The sequence below is a fragment of the Antechinus flavipes genome, chromosome 2 (genome assembly GCF_016432865.1).
Source record: "Antechinus flavipes isolate AdamAnt ecotype Samford, QLD, Australia chromosome 2, AdamAnt_v2, whole genome shotgun sequence".
In the NCBI taxonomy this organism is placed as follows: Eukaryota; Metazoa; Chordata; class Mammalia; order Dasyuromorphia; family Dasyuridae; genus Antechinus; species Antechinus flavipes.
The window spans coordinates 137,855,652-137,883,243 of NC_067399.1; the positions used below are offsets into that span (position 1 = coordinate 137,855,652).

The 27,592-nt window shown below is 38.7% G+C and overlaps 1 protein-coding gene across 1 annotated transcript in view; it reads right to left on the reverse strand.

Annotated features, from left to right (window-relative positions):
- The window catches only part of LOC127546489 (plasma membrane calcium-transporting ATPase 2-like), a 128,022-nt gene extending 103,141 nt beyond the window's left edge, over positions 1-24,881 (reverse strand). The window contains exon 1 of the mRNA XM_051973573.1: positions 24,657-24,881. Coding sequence (XP_051829533.1) covers positions 24,657-24,881 — 225 coding nt within the window. The remainder of the gene's footprint in view (positions 1-24,656) is intronic.
- Positions 24,882-27,592: the final 2,711 nt, after the last annotated feature.

A 27,592-nucleotide genomic window follows, 5' to 3' on the forward strand; every position in this document is an offset into this window, starting at 1 on the left:
ACTTCTCCCCAGACAAATCAGCTTTTAGCTATGTGATACACCTTGCCAACCATTCATGGAGCATTTAATAAATGCCTCATATTTACAAAGCACAAAGAGCATAAAAACAAAAGCCAAACAGCCTGTGCTCTTGAGGAACATACACTTTATTGGGATGCGACAACATATACACAGAGAAATAAATGCCAAGTCTGTTGAAGTTAATAAAAAGTCATTTCACTTGGGTGATAGTAAAAAACAAAAAACAAAGATGAGGAAATCAGGAAAGACTTTGTGTAGGCAATGACCCTTGAATGGAATCTTGATGGTATCTTGATATTAAAAGAGGTGGAAGTGAAGAGCAAGAACATTCCAGGCATAGTCTGGAAAAAGAGGCAGAAATGGGAAATAAAATGCTGTGTGCAGATAACAACAGCACGTTGGTGAGTGAAACTAATTACGCGGAGTACATGTGGAAAAAGAATGTGAAATAAATCTAGAAAAGTAGGATGAACACCGATTGTTCTAGACTTTAAATGTCAAACAGAGAAAGGTTCCTTTTAATCCAGAAGGCAATGAGATGCTGTTATGTCTTCCTGAGCAGGAGTATGACATGGCTAGACTTCTGCTTTAGGAAGAACATTTTGGCAGTTGAATAGAGGATGGGTTTCAGAAGACAAGGGATGGAGACAGGAAGTCCTATTAAAGGCCTTTGTAATAGTATATGTGAGAGGTCATGGCCCTGTGATTGGAGAGAGGGGCTAGATTCAGAGCCATGATGGTGGTAGGATCATCAAGACTTGGAAACTGATGGGATATGGGAAGAGAGGGATATTGAGGGGAAAGGAAAAATCATTTTTTCCTGTTCCTTTAGTGGAGATTTGTTAAGATACTTTTACCAGGAAACTATCATCCTGTGTCACTGGACCAGACCACCCCTCACCTGCATAAGTCTGGGCATCCTCACCTTGGCCAAGCTTGGCCATATTACTCCCTATTAGGAAGATGGGAAAGAAGGATATGGAAGAAAGGGTGAACACAAATACTCTGTGATTTCTCACTTTGATACCAGAAGTCTAATAGGGTACTAGCCCCTTTGCCCAAAGAAAAGATAAGCTTGAATTCTCTTAATATTGTGGAGACTCATTTGCGTTCCAAGTGAACTTTTCCCTGCATAGATTAAGAGAGAGAGTAATATAAAACCTGGCATTTGTCTATCACTTTAAAGTTTGCAAAAAAAATTTGCATATAACATGACAGTGGAAAAAGTCAAGGGCCTGGGTTCTAAACTTGTTTTTAAAACTTATTATTGTCATGACTTTGGGCAAATCAGTTAACTCCCTTGTCTTCTATTGATTCATCTGTGAAAAGGTGTTGATGATCTTTGAGGAAACTTACAGTGCTAAACATATGATCTTGTGATCCCATGAGTTTCTTTGAGCCTCTCCACCACTAGGGAGAGAGAAGGAGAATAAACATTGATAAAGCTCTACTATGTGCTAGACACGGTGCTAAATGCTTTCTCAACAACCTTGCAAAGCAAATGCTATTATTATCCCCATTTTACAATTGGGGAAACTGAAACAAACAAATTTTAAATGACTTGCCAAGAGTTACAAAGAAATAACAGTAATAGCTAATATTTATAAAGCACTTAATATGTGCCAAGCACTGAGCTAAGCACTGTACAATTCTGATCCTTACAACAACCCTGTAATGTAGATGCTATTATTATTCCCATTTTACATTTAAAGAAAATGAGACAAACAGACAAACAGGTTATAAATGACTTGTCCAGGGTCACATGTAGTAAGTATCTAGTAAATATCTGAGCCCAAATTTGAACTCAGGTCTTCTGGACATCAGGCCCAGTGATACTATCTGTGTTATCTCCATTTTACACATGAGAAAAATGGTGTTTAAACTTGCCTATGGTCACATTGCTCCTATAATTATGATCCTGTCCCTTTAAGATGTACCCTTTCTTTCACATGTAGTGAAAAAAAGGCAAAAAACAAAAACAAAAAACAAGAAAAAACTTTTCCTAAAGTAAAAGAGTCAAAGTGATTAATCAAGATTGCAAGTGTTGCTTCTGTCAAAAGAACCTTTAGAAGAAATCTGTGCTCTTTGGGAAGTAGGTTTTGTAGGGTTGGGTTGTCGAGGAAGAGGTGCTGAGATGTGACTGAACAGCAAAGAATTTTGGTGAATGAAGAGAAGGGGAGGCTGGTTTGCATTGTTTAATGTCATCTTAAGTTGTTTTGCTCTGATTGGAGAGAATAACTTGACCCTTTTGACTATGATCTCTGCAGGATACTCTCTGATTCCACAGTTCAGCACCCTGCTAGGAGAGTAGCTCCTTATCTGTACTTCTTAGAATCCCTGGCTACTGTCAAGTTTTAGCTCAAATAGCACCTCCCCCAAGAAGCCAGTGTTTAGATCCTCCCCTTTCTTAATAACTATGTATTTATCTCTCCTTGCAATCCCTTTTTAAAATTTTTTAATAATAGCTTTTTATTTTCAAAATATATGCAAAGATAATTTTCAACATTCACCCTTGCAAAACATTTGGGTTCCAAATTTTTCTCCCTCCTTTCCCCTGTGCCTTCCCCTAGACGGCAAAGAGTCCAATATATATTAAACATGTTCAATTCTTCCATATATATGTCTACATTTATCATGCAGCACAAGAAAAATCAGATCCAAAAGGGAAAAAATGAGAAAGAAAACAAAATTCAAGCAAACAACAAAAAAAGAGAAAATACTATGTTGTGATCCACACTCAGTCTCCATAGTACTCTCTCTGGGTGCAGATGGCTCTCTCCATCACAAGTCTATTGGAATTGGTTTGAATCACCTCATTATTGAAAAAACTCAAGTCCATGAGTTGATCATCACATAATCTTGTTGCTGTGTACAATGTTTTCTTAGTTCTACTCACTTCACTTAGCATCATGTAAGTCTCTCCAGGCTTTTCTGAAATCAGCCTGCTCATCATTTCTTATAGAGCAATAATATTCCATCACATTCACATATCATAACTTACTTTCAGCCATTCTCCAACTAATGGGCATCCATTTACTTTTCAGTTTCTAGCCACCACAAAAAGGCTGCCACAAATGTTTTTGCACATGTGGATCCTTTCCCTTTTTTATGACCTTTTTGGGATATAGCCCCAGTAGAGACACTGCTGGATCAAATGGTATAGTACGTGATTTTTTGTTCACAAATGGTTATGTATTCAATGCAGCCTCTGAGGCTGAGATGCAAGAGTATGAATCAATTCTCTGCAGTTTGCACTGAATGTACCCTCACAATTAACACCAAAAAAAAAAAAGAAAGAAAGAAACTCTCTAACAGCCAGAACCACTCTCTCCATCAGTTAGAACAAACAAAAAGATTCTGAGTTATCAGTAAGTCCCCTTACCTTGGCAGAATAATTTCCAGGACCTAGATGAGTTTGCTACACGCATTGCCAGAGTTAGCTCAGGGCTTGAGAAGCTCTGAATGACTCAGTATATGTGAGAACAGGTAGTGGGCTCTATCCTCAGGGTTTACAGTTGGGCTAGAGCTGTTGTGCTGAGTTTCATTGTTGTGTGCCTGTGAAACCTGGAGAGTTTACCAGTATTGTGCCAGGAAGCTGAATCACCTCTATTTGAATTGTCTTAAGAGTGAAGATCCCCTGGCAAGATAAGATACCAGATACTTTTCTCAAGCTGATCTGCCAAGCATTCAAACCTACTACACAGAGAGTATAATTCCAATGCACTGCCCGCATTATTTCCAATGCCAAATGTCCATTTACCTAAAATATTGTTTTACAGAGAATTCACAAAAGGCAAGAGTTCACAGAGAAGTCAGAAGCAGTGATGCAAGGACACTCTCAAGGTTTACCTGGAGAATTTTGAAATGAATTATGAGACATGGGAGACACTGGCACGGGACTGCCCAGCATAGGGAATTCACATCAAAGAAGGAACCATGCTCTCTAAGCAAAGCAGAATTTAGTACCTCAAAAGCCTCAAATTTAGAGACATATTCATGTAAACTATTTGTGCCCAACATGTGGTAAAACTTTCTAAACACATATTAGTCTGATCAGACACAATCAGACACACTACCTTTATCTCAATGTAATGATGTCATCTTTTGAGTACTAAGGACAACAATCAATCATTTGTTTAACCACTCATTCCTTCATTTTCTTATTTATTTGTTAATCTATTTATTTATTTACCCATCCATTCATTGTTTATTTAATTTTGGCCACAGCAACACATGAAACCATCTGCTAAGATGTATGAGGGTTACTGTAATTTATTCAAATGGAGGAAGCAACAATCCTTAAAGTATGAAAGTCTGTATATACAAGACCAGTGATTATGAAATATCTACAACTTGTAGCTCTGGAGTTAATCTTTCTTGGATGTGTCTTTCTGCTGATTTGGTTGTGGGGAGGGAGTATGCCATATGGTCAGCTATTTTTAAATTTGAATAACTGTTCCTTCCAAATCAAGGCTCTTTGATCGTGGCAGATAGGTAGTCTTGTTCAGGATAATCTGTCTGCCAAGTTTGAAGTCCTAAGGCACAGAGTTTAAATATAGTTGGACAGAAGGGGAGAAAAAAGGTTAGGAAAGGGTGGGAAGAGGGAGAAGGGAGTAAAATTATTTCAAGCAATTAGAATATGCCCTGTGTACTTTAAAAGAATAAAAAATGGCCAAATAAACTTTTTTTTTACATTAAGAAAAACAAAAACTGAGGTTCCAAAGCACTGGGCCACAACAGCCTTCCTTAAACTAGCAGGAGCAAGAGTCTGTGCAGGAAGGTATTTAATCAGATTCCCTTCAATAGGCCTGCCACTAGCAAGGACTTTTAAACAGATGCCCTATTGTGACATTGTTCCTAAAACTGTATCTTTTAAAGAAAGAATGTGAAGCAATTACAGAATAACCTATTTGGTTCCTGAACTTTATTTGAAGGGAAAATAATAATGGGGGGAAAAACAGCCATTTCCTGGGCTTTAAAGACATCCATTTAAAGTGCCATAAGTGTATCTTTGACTATTTTTTTTTAACCCCATGGAATATCACCTCCCTGCTGGATGCTGGAGGTGGTGTTCCATTATTTTCTGGAAGCCTGGAGTTACTGTAAAACGAATAAAATTTTGTGAGCATGTATGGAAACCAGTCAAACATAATTTAGTTTAATTTGTAAGATAAAAGTAGCTATGTTAGCCCCTGGATATTTATAAATATGAAATGTAATTTATCTTAAAGGAATGTTCCAAGAACTAGAGAACAAAGTAGCTACCAACTTTAAAAGAAAGGTTTTTTTTTTTACATAAAGTCAATAGGCCAACAACATAAAAATGTTATTAAATGATTTATGACAACATAAAAGGAAAAATTGGTGGATTTGTTGTGCATTTTATACTTGTGATCTCCATAGTATGGAGTAAGTGGATGCAGGCAGTGAAGAAACAGATTCCTTGCCAAGTCTATTTTATCTCCATCTACCTTTGATCCCATTCCCTCCCATCTTCTTCAACAGATTGTTCTTACTGTTATCTCCACATTCCTAATTTTCTATCCCTCCCAAGATGCCCAAGTATCCCCTATAGCCACCCACTTCCCCCCCAAAAACCTCTGACTAGGTTCCTTTGTGCCTTCTAGGTATCTTTTCTCTTCTCCACTAAATTCAATGAAAATACTACCCATGTATTTTCTCTTCTCAGTCTTCTGAATCTTTATAATTCCTGTTCCTGTCCATTTCAGCTATCTTGGGAGAGAATCCTCAGAAGAAATAAACTCCAGTCTATAATACTAAAAGCAACTGGGTTTTATTGTAGTTATACATTTCCTCCACTGATTCTTAGCCTTAATCATTGAATGAGTGTTGGCTTCAGTCAAACTGAGACCTGAAAAAGCTTAAAAAGGCCAAGATCTCCCACTGTGTCTAAGGCCATTTCCAGTTATCCTGATCTGGATCTCATCACAGGACCCAGATGGCTCTGGAGGGGAAAGAGAGGCCAGGTGACCTTGCCAGCCTCCCTCCCTTAAATCCAACTCACTTGCAGGTCACGGCATCACCTCCCTAAGGTCATGGTTCTCTTCAAGGATGAAGGACAAAAAACAACTTTTCCTCACACAAGGAAAGGTGGTTAATTTGAGACACTTAAGGGGTAAGAACTGGCTGAAAGATCAAAGCTAACAAGGAGAAAAGGAATTTTAGAGAGGCAGGAGTCTGGTTCTGGGGTGAAATCATCTTGAGGTATCAGTTGGAGGAAGATGGCAATTGCAGATCACATGAGAGGTGCCTTCTGGATTAGACACCTAGGGTTATTCCAGACTCATCATTCTTTCTCATGAGTAGCACACATTTGTTGTTACTCAACTTCCTAAAACAGAGTAAATCAGTGATTTGGAAGAGAATCAGATGTTTTTAGGAAAGGGCAGGGTCCTTCTTCCACAGGTCTGATTCATTTCCTCCCTCTTTTGGATAGGAAAGTAGGTGCCATTCAGTAGGTTTGCATAGGGGAATAGAAATCTCCACCAAGGAAGGCTCACAACAGATTCTGGAGAGAAAGAGATGTTGCTAAGGAGCATGCACTTTGTCCACAACAAGAATGGCTGAGTTGTCTCAAACAAGTCGTTTTTCAGGCAACTGCAAATACATTGCAAATATTTTCCAGGATTCAGAGTAAACTTCACTGATCCTACTCTCATTCCTTTTCTTGAAAATTGCAACATTTGATCCCAGGGCCATAAAAAGGGATCTAAAATGTAATGATATCCAGCCATCTCATTTGATAGATGAGGAAGCTTCAGAAAAGAATTCACACTATAACTGACAAGTGGTTGCCCAAAAGTTACCTAGCATCTTTAAAATTTCTAAGGCTGGAAAACTCACCATCTCTCAGGGTTTATTTTGGGACAGTTTAATACTTATTTAAGAAGGAAGGAAGTGAAGGAGGGAAGGTGGAAGGGAGGAAGGAGGAAGGGAGGGAAGAAGGAGAGGAAGAAAGGAGGGAGAGAAGGAGGAAAGGAAGAAAGAGGGAGGAAAGGAAGGAGGGAAGGAAAGAGGGAGGAAAGGAAGGAGGGAGGGAGAGTGAGAAGGAAGGAGGGGAGGAAGAAAGGAAGGAAGGAATGGAGGGAGGAAGGGAAACAAGTATTTATTTAACATATATTATGTGTTAGACACTGAGCTAAGTGTTACAAATATTATCTCAGTTGATCTTCACAACAACCCTGTAAGACAATTTTTTTTATCACCCCCTATTTTACAGTTGAGGAAACTGAGGTTAAAAAAAAAAGAATTTAAGTGGCTCACTAAGGATCACACAATTAGTGTCTAAGACTAAATTTGAACTCAGATTTTTTTGACTCCAGACTCAGTTTTCTCTTCATAGAACCATTTATTTTTCTGACACGGGGTCTAAATTGTTCTTTATAATTTCTTTCCATGGCTCTTGGTTCTGCCATTTGGAGCCAGACAGAATAAGATGAATCCCTTCTTCACAAGACAGCCCTTCAAGACTTGAATAAGTAAAGCTATCATTCCCACCTTCCTTTCCACCCCCAATCCTCAGTCTTTTTTTTTTGTCTAGACTAGACATACTCAATTCTTTTGCTGAGTCCTCATATGACATGGATTCAATTCCCCTTAGTTCCGTCATTGCCACCAGCCAGCTGTATGATGTTGGCTACATCCCTTCCCCTTTCTAGCCTTCCATTTCCTTCTCTGTAAAATAAGGGGATTCGATTAGATGATCTCTAAAGCCCCATTCATATCAGATATTTATGTTCTAAGGAGAATAACCAAAACTTTTCCATATTTAAACAGCTGCATGAGTCTAGTGAAAGGCATTCTGTTTTGAAACAGTAGTGCTTTTAAAATAATTTTCTGTTCTCCCTCCTCATGTTTTTGTTTCAAGTGGTATTTGAAAGAAAAACAAAGACTTTGTTTGACAGTATTGCTGCTATTTTTTTTTTTTAACAAGGCAGTGTGGAATAGTGGAAAGAACCCTGGGCTCAGAATCACAAGCCCAAGGCTTCATCTCAGTCTGGCCCTTTATTAACTGGGTGATCTTGGGCAAGTGGGGTCATCTCCCTAGTCTCAATGTGCTCTGTTGTAAAATGGGGCAATTCAACTAGATGATATTCAAATTCCTTCCCAATTCTAAAAGTCCTTCCCCAAATAAAAGGCAAAAGAAGATTTTCATCCAACCTGTGTCATTTCCCCATTAGAACGTGTTGTCTTCCCTTGGGATGTGAACAAGTCTGTTTTGCTTTTATATCCCTAGCACTCAGCACAGTTCTTTGTAAATATTAAGCACTTACTAAAAGCTGATTCAAGTGCCATGATCACAAGTGACTACCACCTGTTGTCTCCCATTTAAACAGCAATGACAGCTAAGTGGTGCAATGAAATGGGCACCAGGCTTGGAGTCAGGAGGTTATGAGTTGAAATCCAGAGTCTCAGACTCTGAGCAAGTCACTTTATCCTGTTTGCCTCTGTTTCCTCATCTGTAAAATGAGCCAACAAGGGGCTGAAAATCTCAAATGAGATCACAAAGAGTCAGATAAAACTAAAAATGACTGAATAATTATAAATATAAATTATAAAGGGATGGAAACAGTGTGTGGCTGAAGTTGACTAACAAAATATCACTGGTATGTCAAGCAGCTCTGAGCCTCAGAAATCCCTTTGCCAGGTTCCCTATGAAGGGGAGTTTTAATATATAGCATAGTCATAACAGAACCCATATTCACAAGTATAATAATAAAGATATATTCTACCACAGAAAGTTTATCACAAAATTTTGCCTTTTCCCTGAAAGTAACCAAGGATTTCCTTTAATGTATATGCTTGTATGTGCATATATAGGAATTTATATTCCTTATATATTGTTGTTATTCAGTTGTTTTCAGTCATGTCTGATGCTTCGTTTTGAGGTTTACCAAAGTGGTTTGCCACAGCTCATTTTATAGATGAGGAAACTGAGGCAAATAGGGTTAAAGTGACTTGCCAGGGTCATACAGCTAGCATATTTCTGAGGCCATAATTGAACTCACAAAAAAAGTCTTCCTGATTTCAATCCCTGTACTCTATCCACTGCACCCCCAGCTGTCCATCTTTAGTCGTCTTGGTCTATATCTAGCCACTGGATCCAGATGGCTCTGGAGGAGAAATGGAGGCAGGTGACCTTGAACAGCCCTCCCTCACTCAAATCCAATTCACTCCCATGTCATGGTTCTTTGAAAACAAAGGACAAACAACAACAACCCAGATGTCCAATTGTATCCCTTAGAATGATCGAGTCAACTACTCTCATTGGGAGAGGTAAACACCCTGCATCAGTAAGAGGAGAAGGGTATAAAGTTAATGAGAGCCAGAGGAGAGAGATCCAGTCTTTTTGCTTTTTTCAGTCTGTCTCTTAAAACCCTTCTAACTTCCAACTTCAAGAGAGAAAGAAAACAATGTCAACCCCACATAAGGTTGATAAAAATGAGAAAAAGACTCTGAGAAGAAGTTAATATAAGAGAAATTGTCCCAGACTGAAAACTAAAGGGTTACCCATCAACTGGGGAATTGCTGAATAAATTATGAATGTGATGAAACATTATTATACCATGAAAAAGAGATCAAAGGGATCATTTCACAGAAATCAGGGAAGATTTTGATGAATTGATACATAATAAAGTGAGAAGAATTAGAACAATTTATACAACAATAAAAATACTATAAAGACAAACTCTGAAAGACTAAAAATCCCTGACCTATGTATTGACAAGCCATTATTATACAAGACCAGGAAAAGAACAGTACCTACCTCCTGACTTAAAGGTGATGAATTCAAAATGCTGAGTGGGATATTATTACATAGACAATGTGGGAATTGCTTGACTATGGAGATTTCTTACAAAGTTTTTCTTCTTATTTTTCCCAATACAGAAGAGGTAAAGAGACAAATTAAATGTTTGTTAACTGAAAAAAATAAGACATTATATTGGTGCTAAAATTAGTCTCAATAACTTGAGGTTTGGTGTCTAACTTAATTTAAGGACTTTATATGTATAGCAATGGCACCTACATGCAAAGGACACTCATGGTATGTCATAGAAGAAATGCTAGATTTGAAGTTGGAGAAGAACATGGTTCAAAGTTTATGAATCAACTGCAAAGTTTGATTCTCCATTTTTGACTGAGACTTTCCAGGCCTGTTTCCTCCTCTGAAAATTTTAGGAAAATGTTTTAAATATCTAAAAATAAAGTTGTAATTTGGAGATAATGGGACAAATATATGGGAAATCATGGTTCAGAAAAAAAGGAATTAGAGAGATTTTAGTATTTGTAGATTACAGTGAAATTTCATGCCTTTTATCATGAGCTATTTCTTTGAGAAAATAATTAGTATGTACTAAACATGGCAGGCACAACATAATACCACACATAATGAAATAGATTACATTTTAACAAGCAGGAGAAAACTTGTTATTGAAATGGCAGTTACCCCGAATCAGCGGTCTGTGTATAATCAGATCATTTACTCATCAGAACTAAACTCAGAATGAATAAAAAGCAAGAAAACAAGTCATAAGAAAAAAGATGTAGTACATATTTGAAACAATAATCCGCAATTTATTAAACAAATAACAGATGATAAAAAAATTGGAAATGGATAGACAAAATGACACCAACAATTACAGTAATATTAAATACACATTCGATGAATACAAATTAATTGCTACAACATGGAAATTCAAAAATCCTGGAAAGCACCTTTGTCAGAAAATATTTGAACTTGCCAAATAGAGATAGATCTCTGCCAAAGGGAATGCAGGATTAGACTACAAAACTCATTTACCAAATCTTACTAAGAAAAATGATGGATGTTTGTGAATGGCTTCATTTCATAAAGAAGAGAGAGTTGAAGGATTTGTTAAATAAATTTTGGAAAGACATCTAACTAAACAAAGTCATCCAATAAAGGAGAACAAAAGGAAGAAAAATGGAAAAGATCTGCAAAAAACATTACAACAAATTGTTTTCTCCATCAAAGGGCAATGAAAACATAGACTTGGACCTTACCATTATAATCCTAGCTGGGCTTATAATAGACATAGAAACTGCACAAAGGGAGTAAAGATGGGAAACAGCGATGTAAGAGATCTGTCCTCAGGGCAAAACAATTGTGAGGAAATTGAATGATTAAAATATAAGATACCTGAAGAAGATTCCAGAGACATGGGAAAACATCACAGATTTACTAATCCCAAAAAAGTAGAGAGGGACCTGAGAAAACAACAATAACTATAGACCTGTGTGCTTACTTTCACCTATTAAAAACTATTTGAGTCATTTATTCACAGAGGATATGGACAAGAGTTTCATAGCACAAGTAAATGAGGTTGGGATAAAATCTCCATTAAAGAGAATTTCGAAATGGATAAGATTACTGACCCATTACAGTTTTTTAAAAGTATTTTTACATGTCATTTCATTTGATCCTTACAATAATTCCTGTGGAAAACTCCATGTGATCCTGAGGGAAAAAACCTCTTTAAGCCTCCATTTCCTTAATTATAGAACAAGGTGATTACCCTACCTTTCAAGTTTCAAATTTCTTAAAAAAAAAAAAAAAAAAAAGAAAGCACAGGTGATAAATATTAAATTTCCCAGTTTATAAATGAAGAAACTGAATTTTAAAAAGTGGTCAGAAAAGTGCTCATTAGATCCCTTAGCACTACACAGATGTAAGCATTTGAGGGACACTCATGGTATAATGGTATGTTGTAGAAGGAATGCTAGATTTGAAATTGGAGAAGAACATGATTCGAAGTTTATGGAGTCATGAATCAATTGCAAATTTTGATTCCCCAATTGTGACTGTGACTCTCCAGACCTGTTTCCTTCTCTGAAAATAGAATAATTACATTTATTCCACCTCCTTTACTGAGTTGTTGTAAAGGTCTTTGAGATAACTTAAGGGAAGTATTTCTCTTTGTATGTATAATTTCCCTAGTAAGGATTACTTCTTTCAGGAATGAAGATAATTTTTCTGCCTTGTCTTTATAAGTTAATATAATTTTAAAAAATCATTTCCTGGGATTAAGCACTTAATAGTTTTACCCTAAATTGGGCTGGTCCTAGACAACAGATAACATGGTTTATCCTGAAGTCCATACTAGAAGCTCTTCCACATTGGGAGGACCTGACAAAGTTTGTGCTCCCCGAGCAAAGTCTCCAAACACCCAAGTCACCTCCAAGTCAGAATGGGGTACCAGAGGAAGATTCTAGTGAGAGACAATAATGATTACTTTAAAATGTTCATATATAGGAGGGACAACTAGGTAGCATCGGAAAGGGCACTAAATCAAGAGTCAGGAATACAAATTCAAATCCGATTTTAAACATTTGCTAACTGTGTGACCCTAGTCAAATCACTTACCCCTGTTTGCCTCCATTTCCTCTTAAATAAAATGATCTGGAGAAGAAATGGCAAAATACTCCAGAACTTTTGCCAAGAAGACCCCAAATGGAGTCACAAAGAGTTGGACACAGCTGAACAACAATGACATAGTATTTTTGGGTTTAAAAAGCCCTTTCTTCATAACAGTTCTTTAAAGTAAGTAATGAAAGATTCTTATCCCCTCTTTGCAGATGAGAAAACAGAGGAACAATGAAATTGGTGACCTGTTTAATTTTGCATGGCTAATAAGCAGCCGAGCTAGGTATTTTGTTGCATTCTTTGTCATTGCAATCTCTAGGGCTTGTTTAATAAATGCTTATTGATTGATGGATGGATGAAAATCCTAGTTTTCTAAGTCCTACTCTAGTGCTTGTTTTCATGCTATGAAATTATGATCAGATTTTCTCTCCCCAGTGCCACTTCTTTTGCCTAAGGCTCCCTATACCAGGCACTGGGGAACTCTAAAATTCCTTGAATGTATTTAACTTCTAAGATGAAATATTTGAATTTAAGAACCATAATAAACATAAATTCACACTAAAGTGAATGACTGGTAATGGCAAAAATTTGAAGAAAAGAACTTTCTACTTGTTCAATTTACAATGTAGCTTTTCCAATTTTAATGTTGAATTTGTAGTTCCAGTGAGTTGCAGCAGTTCCACTGAGTTAAGTCCCTCAGGCACATTTAGAAAATGGTCCTTCTTAACACTTCTGCAGGCACAAAACTGAGGTGAGAAGTGAGCCCAACATACTAAGTATGTGAGAAGAACTAAAACATGAAAATATTTGAGATGGTGTTGAAGTGTAAGGGTAAGGGAATTAAGAAAGAGAAGAAATTATGTGTAAAGTCTTCTGAAACTTCTTTCTCCCAATCTAGTGCTTATTATAAGTGTCCCCACAATAACCTTTGTTTATTCATCTAATGAACACTTAATTTAATTCAAATTTTAAAAGACATGTATTTTTAAGCAGCTATTATATACAAGGCACTGTTAGGTGCTAGAGATAGACAAAAATTAAATAAATCTTTCCTTTGAGGAGTTTATGTTCTACTAAGAGGAGTGCTACAATATACATACAGGAAAGTAACTACAAAGTATCTATAACTTAATTTAAATCATCTTTTAAAAGTAGAGTGAACTAATATCTGAAGATGTTAAAGAAAGGCTTCCTGCAGAAAGTATCTCCTGAACTTTGCTTTGAAGAACACTAGGGATTCTAAGAAGTACAATTGAAGGAATGCATTGCAAAGCATGGAGGACAGAGATAGAATGTCATGTAAAAAGCACAGTTAGCACGTCATTTTGCCCCTAAAAGAAAGCAATGTGAAATAACATTGGAAAGATAGATGGGAACCAGATTCTGGAAGTTTCCAATGTTAGTCTGAGGAGTGTTCATTTTATCCTAGAGATAATGTTGTTATTGTTCATCACTCATTTTCTTTTCTTTTTTTGGAGAGGCAGTTGGGGTTAAGTGACTTGCCCAGAGTCACACAGCTAGCAAGTGTCAAATATCTGAGGCTAGATTTAAACTCAGGTCCTCCTGCCTTCTGAGCTGGTGCTCTGTCAGAGCTGTGCAAGTCATTAGTCTCACGTTCTCTTCCAGAGTTGTTCAAGTCCAGTGGCAAGACAAAAATCAACATAATTGGTAATGGCTTGATTTGCAGTGGATGACTTGGTGCTTTCAATGCTGACCAAGTTCTAAGAACTCCAGAGCACTTGCTTCAGCTGCTGTAATGGCTATCATGAACAGAGAGATTTAAGGGAGAGATTTGAGTCAAGAAGAAAAATTAGTCAGTTATTGTAATAGTCTTAGAGAAGAAATATTCCATAGACAGCCAGTCAGCCAATGGAGGCAGTAGTTGAAATTGCAAAGACAAAAAACTGTGCACCCAGCACTGAATCCATTGAGGAAAGAAAGATGTTCTTAGGGTCTATTTATTCGAACTATCAGAATCTTGATTGGGTGATTTGCATTAAATGAACCTGTTAGAAGAGAGGTTGCTGACTCATAGTTCCACCACGACCATCAAGTTGGATGAAGCCAGTATTAAAAAGAGTGGCAAGGGATGCAATGAATGTCAGTAGGGAGGAATCAAAGTCTCAATGAAGAATACAGAAGGGGTGAGGAAAGGAAAAAAAAATTTTTTTTTTAATTTTTATTTAATAATTACTTTATATTGACAGAATCCATGCCAGGGTAATTTTTTTACAACATTATCCCTTGCACTCATTTCTGTTCTGATTTTTCCCCTCCCTCCCTCCACCCCCTCCCCTAGATGGCAAGCAGTCGAAAGGAAAAAAATTAAGACAAAAACAGATATATTTGCTATGGAGAAGACATTTCAGAGAGTACAGCAGAGTGAGTAGGTAATGATAATAACAATAACAATAATAATAATAACTAATATTTATATAGAGCTTACTATGTTCCAGGCACTATGCTAAGCACTTTACAATTATCTCATTGGATCCTTACAACAATTTTGAAAGGTAGATTCTATTATTATGTTTATTTTACAACTGAGACAAATGGAATTTAAGTGATTTTTCCAAGTTTAAAAAGGTAGTAAGTGTCTGAAGCTAGATTTTAACTCAGGTTTCCTGACTTCAGGTTCAGTGCTCTATCCATTATACCATCTAGCAGAATCTGGAATGGGATTCTTTTGGGGGAAGGAGAGGGCAGAGTTGATTGAGGAAGATAAGAGTAAGGGAGTAGGCAGTAAGGAATGGGGAAATGAAAGTTGGGAGTCAGAATCACTGAGATTGAAATGAATATGAGGAAGTGGAAGTATGGTAATAATTCAAGAATGTGTCCTTGCTTAGTAGTGGGTGAAGAGTGGTCCATTGAGGGGGGCAGGTGTTTAGGCTATTCAAAGACTTCCATTGAGAATACTCATGAAAATGGTCAGAGGATATGAACAATTTTCAGACAAAGAAATTAAAACCATTTCTAGTCATATGAAAAAATGCTCTAAATCATTATTGACCAGAGAAGTGCAAATTAAGACTACTCTGAGATACCACTTCATACCTATCAGATTGACTAAAATGATAGGAAAAAAATAATGATAAATGTTGAAAGTGGTGTGGGAAAACTGGAACACTAATACATAGTTGGTGGAGTTGTGAAATGATCTAACCATTTTGGAGAGCAATTTGGAACTATGCCCAAAGGGCTATCAAACTTTCTATATCCTTTGATGGCAGTGTCTCTTCTGGGCCTGTATCCTAAAATAAAAAAGGAGAAAAAGACCCATATGTGCAAAAATGTTTGTAGGAACCCTTTTTGTAGTGGCAAGAAACTGGAAACTGAGTGGATGCCCATCAGTTAGGGAATGGCTAAATAAATTGTGGTATATGAATGTTATGAAATATTATTCTGTAAGAAATGAGTAGCAGGAGGATTTCAGAAAGGCCTGGAGAGACTTACATGAGCTGATGCTGAGTGAAGTGAATAGAACCAAGAGAACATTGTCCCTAGCAACAAGAAGATTATGTGATGATCAACCCTGACAAACTTGGCTCTTTTCAACAATGAGGTGATTCAGGCCAATTCCAATAGACTTGTGATGAAGAGCTGCATCTGCATCCAGAGAGAAGACTATGGGAACTGAATGTGGACCACAACATAGTATTATCATCTTTTTTTGTTGTTGTTGTTTGTTTGCTTGTTTTTTTCTTTCTCATTTTTTATCCTTTTTGATCTGGTTTTTCTTGTGCAGCATGATAAATGTGGAAATACAAATGGAAGAATAGCACAATTTTAACTTATATTGGATTATTTGCTGTCTAGGGTAGGGGAAAGGAGAAAAAGGGAGAAAAAATTGGAAATAATGGTTTGTAAGAATGAATGTTGAAAACTATTCTTATATGTATTTTGAAAAGTAAAGTTATTAAAGGACTGCTTGCCATCTGGGGGAGGGGGTAGAGGGAGGGAGGGGAAAAATCGGAACAGAAGTGAGTGCAAGGCATAATGCTGTAAAAAATTACCCTGGCATGGGTTCTGTCAATAAAAAGTTGAGAGAGAGAGAGAGAGAGAGAGAGAGAGAGAGAGAGAGAGAGAGAGAGAGAAAAGAAAGAAAGAAAAGAAAAGTTATTATATAAAAAAGAACAACAAAAAATTAAAGCAAAACAAAACAAATAAAAAATTACTAATGATAGGAGATGATATAATATCCTTTGAGACCCAGTAGACTCAATAGTGTGCTTTCTGCTTTACTGTGTTGACCTTGGTAGTAAAAAATAATTAGGATTTTAAAGGAGAAACTGGAGTTAAAACTTGCAACAACCTGCATGGTGGTGAAGATTGTAAATGTCCTCTCACTTTGATGAAAATAAAGTACCAAATGATGAATGACGAATAAGAAGACCAGTCGCTGCATCCCACTCCCGCCATGACTACACAAAGTAAAGAATGAGAAACCCTTGAGGACTGAACCTTCTTTTTTCCTCCAAACACTTTTCTGTCTTTTTACTGCCAAAGCAGTTTTATGATCAGGTGCTGAGGGTAGAAATCAGCAAGCAACCAGAGCACATCAACTTAGACACATAAAAATAGCTTGATAGATGAGGAGAGCATGGAGTAAAGGACAAAATAAAATAAAATAAAATAAAATAAAACAAAAACCAAAAAAACATCATGATGGCTATGGATGATTGTTTGTTTCTAATTAGAATGTTTTTCAAGCTTTTCCAGCTGGTATGACTGGAATAATAGGGACAAGCAGAAGGAATATTTGAGACAGTGTCATCTCTCCCTGAAAAAGTTAGCTGAGCTTGTTTTTTGGGGAAAGGCAGGAAGTGGTCAGAGAGGAGCCTTTTTGGAAAAGTTGAGAAGCAGAGAAGATGAGGAAAACAGCCTTGCTGTTTTTTACTTGATGAGAAATAGGCAAAGCCATTTTCATCTTTACAAGTCAATTTTTAAAATTCAGTTCAATGGACACTTATTAAACACCTACTAAGTGCAAGATACTTTCTTAGGCAAACTATAAAACCCTGTATTGATGTCTAGTGTTGATGCTATAATTACTTATTTTTTGGAACAATCCTTAATGAATGACTTCTCTGCATATTCTGTATGTTGCCTCCCCAGTGATATGAGAAATACCCACCAGACTATCTTGCTAATCTTGTCCCTGAAAGAATTCTCAGAGTTTTTTTTTTCTCCTCATCTGTTCTAGCCAGAATAAAAGGCTATCAAGAGTGAGAAGGCCAGTTGTACCACTTCCTGACCTGATCTCATTAAAAGCCCCTTACTTGTTCTGTGGGGTCATGGGAGGGATTATGATGGGACAGGGATTATTAACGTGTATATGCGTGTGTGTTGTGGAAGTAAAGCAGTTCTCTATTTTTTTTTCTTCATCATAGAACTTTTCCCATAGCTACCCAGACACAAATGGCATGGAACACCAAAGGTCCATTGGTTGCAGTTAGGAAAATGCCCTAACCTTTCATTCTTCTCTGACTTAAAATTCCTATCTTCAGACAGCAGTTTGGGAAATTCTCTCTGGAAAGGTATAATTAAAATGTTGAAACACATAACTACTCTGATCAACACAATGACCAGCCACAATTTCAAGATAATTATTGATAGTACAAGTTATCCACTTTCTGAGAACAGAGATGATGAACTCAGGTGACAAAGTAAGAAACAAATTTTTGGTTGTGACCAATGCTGGGATTTGTTTTCCTTGACTACAAATATTTGTTATGAAGGTTTTTTGGGTTTTTTTCTTTCATTTTCGGTGGAAAGGGGCAGGGAGGGAGAGAAGATGGATTTTTCTTAATTGAAAAAACAATAAAAAATATATTTTTAAAAGATCAGTTAAAATGCATTCTCGAGGATGTATAGTTTTAGCCCAGAGCAGGGCCATCCTGAGGGGTGTCAGAACCAGCAGATAGTGCGTGTTCAGTTTGATCTTGGAAGTCTGGGTAGAAGATTTTTCAGAATCCTTGAATCTTCAGGGAACTTGGTACCCACCTCTCTCCCCTCCTATGGGTCAAAATGATGAAACACTGAAAACCTGCTTCAGTGCACAAGCCCTACACCAGGTGTCGCTGTTCTTTTGGGAGAGTAATTGCTACTCACCTGGGACGCAAAATATTTCTTGATCCATTGTTCTTTTGAACCTGTCTGGGACTTGCATGCTATGGGTAAACAGGAGGGAGATTAAATTAAATAAATTAAAAGGGGTGACCCAAAGACCGGGCTTTGTAGCTGGGAAGCAATCAGAAATGAGGAGGACCCTTTCCAGTTGTTACATCTACAGAAGGTATGGGGATCTCATCCTTTTTGTGTGGTACAGTGAGCAGGAAGGATTCAGTACAAGAGTAAGATTGAAAACTTAGCACTTCAAAGCCCTCCCATTCTCCCCTCCCCAATACCCAATGCTAGGGAAAGGAAACATCCAGGAAGCTTAGAATAGTCCTGTCCCATCATGGACTCTACCTGACACTTAAACCTCTCTGTCATCTTGCCCTCGAGTCTCCATTTCCTCATTCAGAATGGGAGATGGATTAGACTAAATGGCCTCTAAAGGTCCATCCAACTTCAGATCTACAATACAATGAATGTCTACCCTTTCTCTTTGAGATTTACACTATATGGTATTTTAATACATATAATTTTTTGTTTGTTGTCTACCCCATTAGAATTTGAATTCCTTGAGGCAGAAATCATGATTATCTTTCTTAGTATCCCTTGGTCCTTAGTACTGTGCCTGGCATACAGTAAGGATTTAATAAATTTTGTTGACATTTACTGACTGGCAGGCTCACTCCATAAGAAAACACAGTCTAAGAGTTCTAAAATTGCTACTCTCTCCATTTCTCAGACCTGAGATTATTTGTCACTTCCTGGAAAATGTGAGAACATATCTCAAATGTCCTTCTTTGGAATTGCCTATAAAGGTAAAAATTCCTTTGCCTTATAATTCAAGAAATCCTCCCCAATTTTTTCATTATAGTATAATTTTATCTCAACAAAGAGAGGACTAGAATTTTTCTTCCCATTTCCAGTTTCTGGACCTATGAGAATGAAACTGATCTGATACCCTTCATTTTTGGAAAAGGAAAGGACTGAATGAAAAAAGAGAAAGAGGGAGGGAGGGAGGGAGGGAAGAAGGAAGGAAGGAAGGAAGGAAGGAAGGAAGGAAGGAAGGAAGGAAGGAAGGAAGGAAGGAAGGAAGGAAGGAAGGAAGAAGGAAGGAAGGAAGGAAGGAAGGAAGGAAGGAAGGAAGGAAGGAAGGAAGGAAGGAAGGAAGGAAGGAAGGAAGGAAGGAAAGGAAGAAGGGAGGGAAGGAAAGGAAAAAGGAAGAGAGGGAGGAATGGAGAGAGGAAGAAAGGGAAGAAGGGAGGGAGGAAGGAAAAAAGGAGGAAAGGAGGAAGAGAAAAAAGAAAGATTTTGAAACCTGTAGAGGATGTGGGCTTCCTATAAAGTATTCTCATCCTTCTGATACCTTGCCTTGGTAACTATGGCCTTCTGAAAGCTATACCAATGAAGTGAAATCCACCAACTTGGAAAGAATTCAAGTGTCTGATGGGTCGAGTTATCTCTGGCTTTGGCTAGCTCCGTGCAGAGGTTTAGCATAGTGTCTTGTTACATCGTAAGCCCTTAATAAAATTTTATAGAATTGAATCACCAAAAAGTTGGTTACATATTTTGGGTGAGAGGAGTAGCACCTAAACCCACTAAAATTCTAAGGCATCTGTGTTTTAGGTTGGTTCTATGTAGATAAAATCAGAGCTCTTTTAAATTATTGAATAATTTTCTATTGAATAATTATCTTTCAATAAAAGAGAAGGAGAGAGGTTATCTCATATAAACCACAAACACCTTTTCTCTTCTTAGAGCTTTGAACTTTTATTGTGTTGTTTTCTCTGTTATTTCTTGTGGTATGTGTCACAGAAAGGGATGTGGGAGTTGAAATATAACCCTAATTTATGGGAGGCCCCAAGGAGTATAAATAGCAGTATCATGGTCCCTTTTCCTAAAATCCACCAAGCAACAAATTAGTCAACTGTCAACAAACATTTATTGAGCCTTGAACTAGCACCTCTGATGTGAGGGCTTGTGAAACCTTTTTAGAGCTGCTCATCCACCTTTGGGTTCCACCTTCACCCAACTCTCACCTGTGACTCCAAGAAGCTGTAGCTTTTTTTTTTTTTAATTAAATTTAAAAATTTTTACAGTATCATCTCATTTGATTCTCTGAGCAATCCTTCAAGGTAGTTGCTATTATAATCCAATGTTAGTCTGAAAATATTTACATGAACTGATGCTGAATAAAATGAGCAGAACCAAGAGAACATTATACACTATAATAGCAATATTATGTTATGATAAACTGTGATGAACTTGGCTCTTCTCAACAATGCAATGATTCAAGGCAATTCCTATAGACTTGGGAAGGAAAATGCCATCCACATCCAGAGAGAGGCTAAGTGTGGATCAAAAGCATAATATTTTCACCTTTTTTGTTGTTAGTTTTTTCCTACTCATGTTTTTTTTTTTCTTTTCAGTCTAATTTTTCTCACACAAAATGAGAAATATGGAAATAAGTTTAAAAGGATTGCACATGTTTGACCTATATCAGATTGTTTGTTGTCTTGGAAAAGAGGGAGGTATTAGGAGAAAGAAGAAAAAGTGGGACACAAGGTGTAACAAAAATGAATGTTGAAAATTATATATGTATTTTGAAAAATAAAATACTATTGAGAAAAAATAATCCCCATTTTAGAGCTGAGGAAACTCAGATTAAGTGACATGTCCAGGGTCACACAGCTAATAAATATCTGAGGCTAGATTTGAATTTGGTTCTATCCACAGAGCCACCCAAATGTCTCTGCTACATTTAAGAGTGTTGGATTTGGAGCAATGAGATCTTGGTTAAAATCCTAGTTTCACTATTGAGATTTTGGATGCTGGACCTATTTCTTTACCTGTAAAATGAAAGGATAGGAATGAATGATCTCTTAGGTGTCTTCCAGTTCTAAATCTGGGATCCTTTTTAAAATGGCTTCTACTTCTCATAAAAACTTCCCAAAGGGCAGCTAGATGGCACAATGGATAGAGCACTAGCCCTGAAATCAGGAGGACCTGAGTTCAAATCTAGTCTCAGACACTTAACACTTCCTAGCTGTGTGACCCTGGGCAAGTCACTTAACCCCAACTGCCTCAGGGGGAAAAAAAGAAGAAAAGCTTCCCAGAAGAGCTAGCCTTGGCTCCCAAGAAAACACTTTATCTCCCCACATGAGATAAAGATGTATTAATTGCTCAGGAAAAGACACTAGGAAAACTCAACTGTGGTTCTAAGAACAATATCCTGGCTAGGGAAGTCTGTTCTCCTGGTTTAGGAACCAAATAATCCCTAAAATATCCCTCCTTTAACTCACTGTACCCTATACTATCTGTAGTTTTCTTACAATGGGATAATAGATTATCCCATTATGGAATAAAGGGACATAGTCACTTCCTATATCTCCTTGATTAAGCATTCCATCACCCCTTTGTTTTATCCTTTGCAAGCCTTTCCCAGGTCTTTTTTAAGCTCTCTCCTCTTATAGCTTCCTCACTTTGGAATCTCATATCCTTCTAAGGGATGTAGTTATAAAGAAAACATGGAATCTGTAACTAAACAGACCTTTTATACCTATGCTGCGTCTCTTATGTTCAAAGCTTGCATCAAAGGATTTCAAACTGAAAGTGACCTTACAAAGTTTCCAGGCTATTTTATAAATAAGGAAACCTGGATAGATTGAGTGATTGTCCTTGGTCACATAGCTAATAAGTAGGAGAGCTGAGATACAAATTCAGATATTCTTTCTCGAAATCCTTTTCTTTTACCTGGACATTGTGCTAGGAACTGCAAGCTGACATATAGATGGTTTAGTCAAAACGTGGAGTATTCTCATGAAGCTTATGGGAAGATGCAGTGGATGGAGCTCTACCTGAACCATTCTGCCATTCAAATCTGGCCTCAGACACCTCCTAGCTGTGTGATCCTGAGAAAGTCACTTAATTCTATTTACCCCAGTTTCTTTATCTGCAAAATAGCAAAAGAAATAGCAAACCACTCCATTTCTTGGCAAGAAAACCCCAAATGGAGTCAGGAACGGTTAGACATGACTAAAATGACTGGATGACAAACAACACAGTAAGAATATGACACAAACATGCTAATAATTAAAACAAATAATACATCAGTAGATCAAAGAGGCTCAAAATAAAGAGGAGTGTGTATGTGTGTGTGTATGTGTGTGTGTGTGTATGTGTTTGAAGAGGGGTAAGGATTGTAAAAAAAAAAAAAAAGTTAAAACCAATGGGGATGGGGATAATAGGGAGGAGGAATCAAGGAAAGCTTCATGGAGAAGGCAGTGTTTCAGTTGGGCTTTAAAGGCTGGGTAGAAATTTAACAGTAACAACAAAAACAAAAAAGAAATTTAATAGATAAAGGGGAGAAAAGGGATAGAGTCTATGTCTTATAGTCATTGAGTCAAATAAAATATTGTGAATTCACACTTAGGACACTGAAATAATGTAGAGATGACTTTTTTATGATGTGGTGTATCACAATGGAAATACACTGAGACTTGGATTCTCAGAATTGGGTGCTGGCAGCCACCTCCCCCTGGGCCAGAGATGGTTAGGGTTCAGAGAAATGGGCTGGATCATTTGCCCCATAGCCAACACGTTGGCAGCTCCCTGGATGACTTTGGGTGAGGAAGCTGGAGGAGAATGTTTCAAAAGCAAATCCTGGTTCAGGATCCCAACCACCCAGGGCAGCAATTTCCAAAAACTCACCCTTGGAGCTGGTGTTTCCTTTGAAACAAAGTATGTGGCCTGTCAGCGTCCTTTCCCTTTGATTAATCCAGGATTACTGTGAATGTGCAGTAATGACAAGGAGGCCAATGAGGAAGGGACCTCACAGGGCTTTGACATCAGTGCTTAGCAACAGGAGTGCCAGACTCTCCATGCTACCCGTTCACTTTGTCTCAAGCTTTATTTGCTGGGCTTTTTTTTTTTTTTTTTCTCTTTCCCTGACAGACTTCTTTCAGATGAGCAAAGCAGAAAACCTTTTTCATTTTTTAAAAAATTTTCCTGGAGCCCACTTTTCTCTGCAAGAATCTTGTTGGCTCTGCTTACTTATAGGCTATTTTCAAACCCAAGAAAATGACTACTAAGGATTCTGTGTTCTAATTATTCAATTGAATTTACAGGTAATTCCTTTGTAATTACTGCCAAGTGTGATTTTTTCCCCCCTTTATTCTCAGTTTTTCCTTCTACTCTCTTTTCTGAGAAACTTAATATAACTTGGCTGGAGAGAGATGGAAGGGGGTGAGGTTGGAGAATTGGTACCATGATGGTTATTTGGAATAGATGGTTCTTATTTCTCAAATCCATTCAAGTAGATTTGTTTCTCTCCCTTGTGTTACATGTTTGTTAGGAGTGATATTACAAGTTAATAACCTTATCCTGCAACTACTTTAGCAAGGGTTGATTGAAATTTCTCTGGATTTAGTTGTCTAAGCTGTATATTTAATACTTTTTTTTCCTACAGACTACTTGAAAACAAACAGGGTAATTACATGGAAAGAAGACAAATCTAAGAGAACTCTCTACTTTGAAAAAATGTATCAATCAATAAATAACAGCATCTTAGGAATCCAAATTTTACCAATCACATGTGTGATGAATAGTTTCTGTTATGATATTATAGTAAAAATAATAACAAGCTTAGGGTCTAAGTGGCCTGGTAAATGGAATGTTAGATTTGAAGTCAGCAATATGGGTTCAAATCCAGCCTTAGATTCATGTGACCTGGGCAAATCACTAATTCTGCCTCAGTTCCCTTATTTGTTAAATAGAATGAATAATAATAGCATCTCTCAGGGTGGTTATAAGGACAAAATGAAATAACATTTGTGAAGTATTTTGCAAACCTTAACATACTGTATAAATTATTGTTGTTATTATTACTTATTTTTAAAAATAGGTAGACAAATTTTGTTTGGTCTAAATTACTCTCAGAGAAAGAGAGACTATTTTCCTGTGATCATAGAGTGAGAGCTGGAAGAAACCAGAGATCATTTACTTTAACCCCTTCTTTTTGCTGAGACATGAAGAACTGATGTGATTTATGCAAGGCCATGCGAGTGGTAAGTGGCAAAACGGGAATTCAAACCCAGTTCCTCCAACTGTCCCATACTTCCGTCTCCATTTCAAGTGTGGCCCCAGAATTTTCTATTTCGTGCTGACTTGTTTCATACTTTTCTGCGAAGCGATTACAGCGAGGGAAGTCTCGGGTTTCCAGATGCACCACTATGAATTTCTGACTGACTGAAGTTATCTCACTGTTTCTCCCAGGTTTGACAGCGGAGTGGTCCAGCTGACCCCTGAGAGTGACTGGTCTAGTTTCCCCAGATGTTTGCATCCTTGGTCGTTGTGCTCTGATCCCGGCCCCCAGCAAGGACCAGCCCTACCCCCTTGGAGGAAATGGCTAAGCAGTCTCAGCAGCAGCAGATGAAAACTTCCTTCCTCTTCATCCAGCTGCAGCCCTCCCCTGCCCGAACTCCCGCCCAGTCTCCGGCACTCACAGCCCCAGCCACAACCACAGCCTCAGCAGCTGCCCGGGGAGGAGCGGTGGAGGAGCGGGGCTCCCTAAGTCCCAGGACGGAGCCCTCCGCCAGCCGAGCCCTCCGGCTCACAGGAGGGGCGGCGGGGACTCCCTTGGGGCCACTGCCAGCAGAGGGCCATGGGGCAGAGGGGGCAGCTGCCCTCAGCTGCTTTTTGCTGAAGGAGGAGGAGGAGGAGGGAAAAGCCAGAGAGCCAGTCCTGAGGAAGGCTCGCTTGTCCCAGTTCTTGCCACACCAGGCTCTGTTTCCTCAGGGATCTGGGCAGCCACAGGCATGGGCGCGTAGCCTTCCCAGTCCGGCTCCCGGGATGAGCAATGGGACCAGTGGCTCTCTCACACCCTGCAGTCCCTGTTCTGTCCTTCCCACTCCCCAGTCCCTGCGGAGCATGGATGCCCGGCCCAGGGCCACTCTGGGACCCCCGGCTCTGCTGGCAGCTACCTGTGGCAGGGCTCCCAAGGCCGCGCAGGGGCGTGCGGATGCTGCTGGAAGGTCCATCCCACCTCCTGAGCAGCGCCAGGAGCTTCCAGCCGCAAGTCGGGGCTGCTGTGCTGCGGGGCCAAGGAATGGTCAAAGAGGAGCCAGCACCCCCGCGTCGGCCGTAAGAGCGGAGCAGCACAGGTACTGCCCCTGGGTGCAGACCAGCAGGATTTCCCCAGCACCCCCTGCCGCCCCCCGGCTAAAGGTAAGAAGGCCTGAAAAGCCTCTGTGACCTAATCTGCCCAAACTTACTAACTAGTCATCCCAGAACCCTGCACTGGAGGTGGGGAGGTTGTGGGATCATCGACTTAAAGCTGGAAGCAACTGGAGTCCAGTATACTCATTTTACAGATGGGAAAGTGGAGGCCCAGAGACAGTAAGTGAACATGCAAAAGTCACACAGCTAGTAAGTCAAAAGGAAGATTTGAACTCAGGTCTTCATTACTACAAGCAGAACACTTTATCCACAGACCCGATGTTCCCGCACAACAGAAGCATCTCCTTCCCTCTTTCACAGCTTTCTCCTTGGCTACAGTCATATCTGTGCTTGCCTGTTGATACAGGTCAGCACTATACCTAGACCAGCCTTCTCTTGGGACAGGGCTAGGGTGACTGTAGCTCAGCTTAGATGGAGGAATCCTTCGGAGGGAGCCCTTGGAATTGAAAGGATTTTCCAGAATTGGAGCCTGTTCCTCTCATATCTCGGTTCTGTCTCTGCTGAGCCTCTGGCTTCCTAATCAAGCTTATCTCTGTCCTTGACACTAACTAGTTCCTTACATCTTATACCTCTCCCCACCCCACAAATTACTTTACAATCCAGTGACTCTGGCTTCTGGGCTATTCCTCAACAAACAACCAATATCTCTTGACTCCAGACATTTTCTCTGACTTTTCCCCCATGACTGGGATGTTCTCCCTCCTCCTGGCTTCTTTCAAGTTCCTTCTATAAATCCCACCTTCTACAGGAACTCTTTCCCAAACCCTCTTAATCCCAACGCCTCTCTTTTCTGATTATCTACAGTTTGTAAAGTCGTCAGCACGTTGTCGCTCCCATTCAAATGTGAGTTTTTGGAGGGCAGGGGTGTCTTTTGCCTTTCTTTGTATCCCAAGCACTTAGCACAGTGCCTGGCATATAATAAGCATTTCAATAATTTTTATTGACTGGCTATCTAACTCTGTGACTTTGGATAACTTTTGATAATAATTCAATTTGATATCACACTTCATAGTTTGCCTTTTCTGGGTCACAGGGCATTCATTGTTTCTCCTTTGTTCTCAAAGGTTTCAGGAAGGTAATGTCATGACTTACAAGTGCATTGGATTTAAGTCAGGGAGGGCGGGGGTCATAGATATTCCTTACCTGTAAGTGAAGGGGCAGTGGATCAAAGTTCCTTCTTCTTTTAAAATGCTATAATCTTGCCTCCTGCCTGACTCATTTTTAAACATCTTTTTGGTCCATATTTCCTATCGATCACCTACAATTCCTACCGTGTCCACCCCACTATTCGAATGCTCGCCTCTAACTCTGAGACTATAGCTCACTCCTGCATCGGCTGAAGCAAAGGAAAGATGATTCTTCCTAAAGCTTTGGAGACACCCCCATTCTATTTGTGTATGGTTTATGTGGGGGAAGGGTGGGAGAATGGGTGCGTTTGAGGTTATAACTGCAGTATATGGGAAACTGATGTCACGGGATCCCTTGGGGAAATCACAGCAGAAAGGGTAAGCTGTTCTCTGCTTGGAGCAGGAAGTAGGCTTGGCTTGGTCAGCAGTTTGGGCCAGTTCAGACCTCACTGCTGATTTACTTTCTCCTTTCACCTCATAATTGCTTCTTTTCTGGGAGAGTAGGTTACTTGTATTTACATGGTTGAATAGTAGGGAGCCCCAATCCTGTTTCTAAAGACAGCCTTGAAGTGGGGGAACATTTTAGAGTCTCCCTCTTGAGAAATAACTTACATTCCATCTGTGTTTCTGAGTCTCTCATTTCCTACCGGGATTTGGGACAAATGGTACACTCACTGTGACAGAGAAT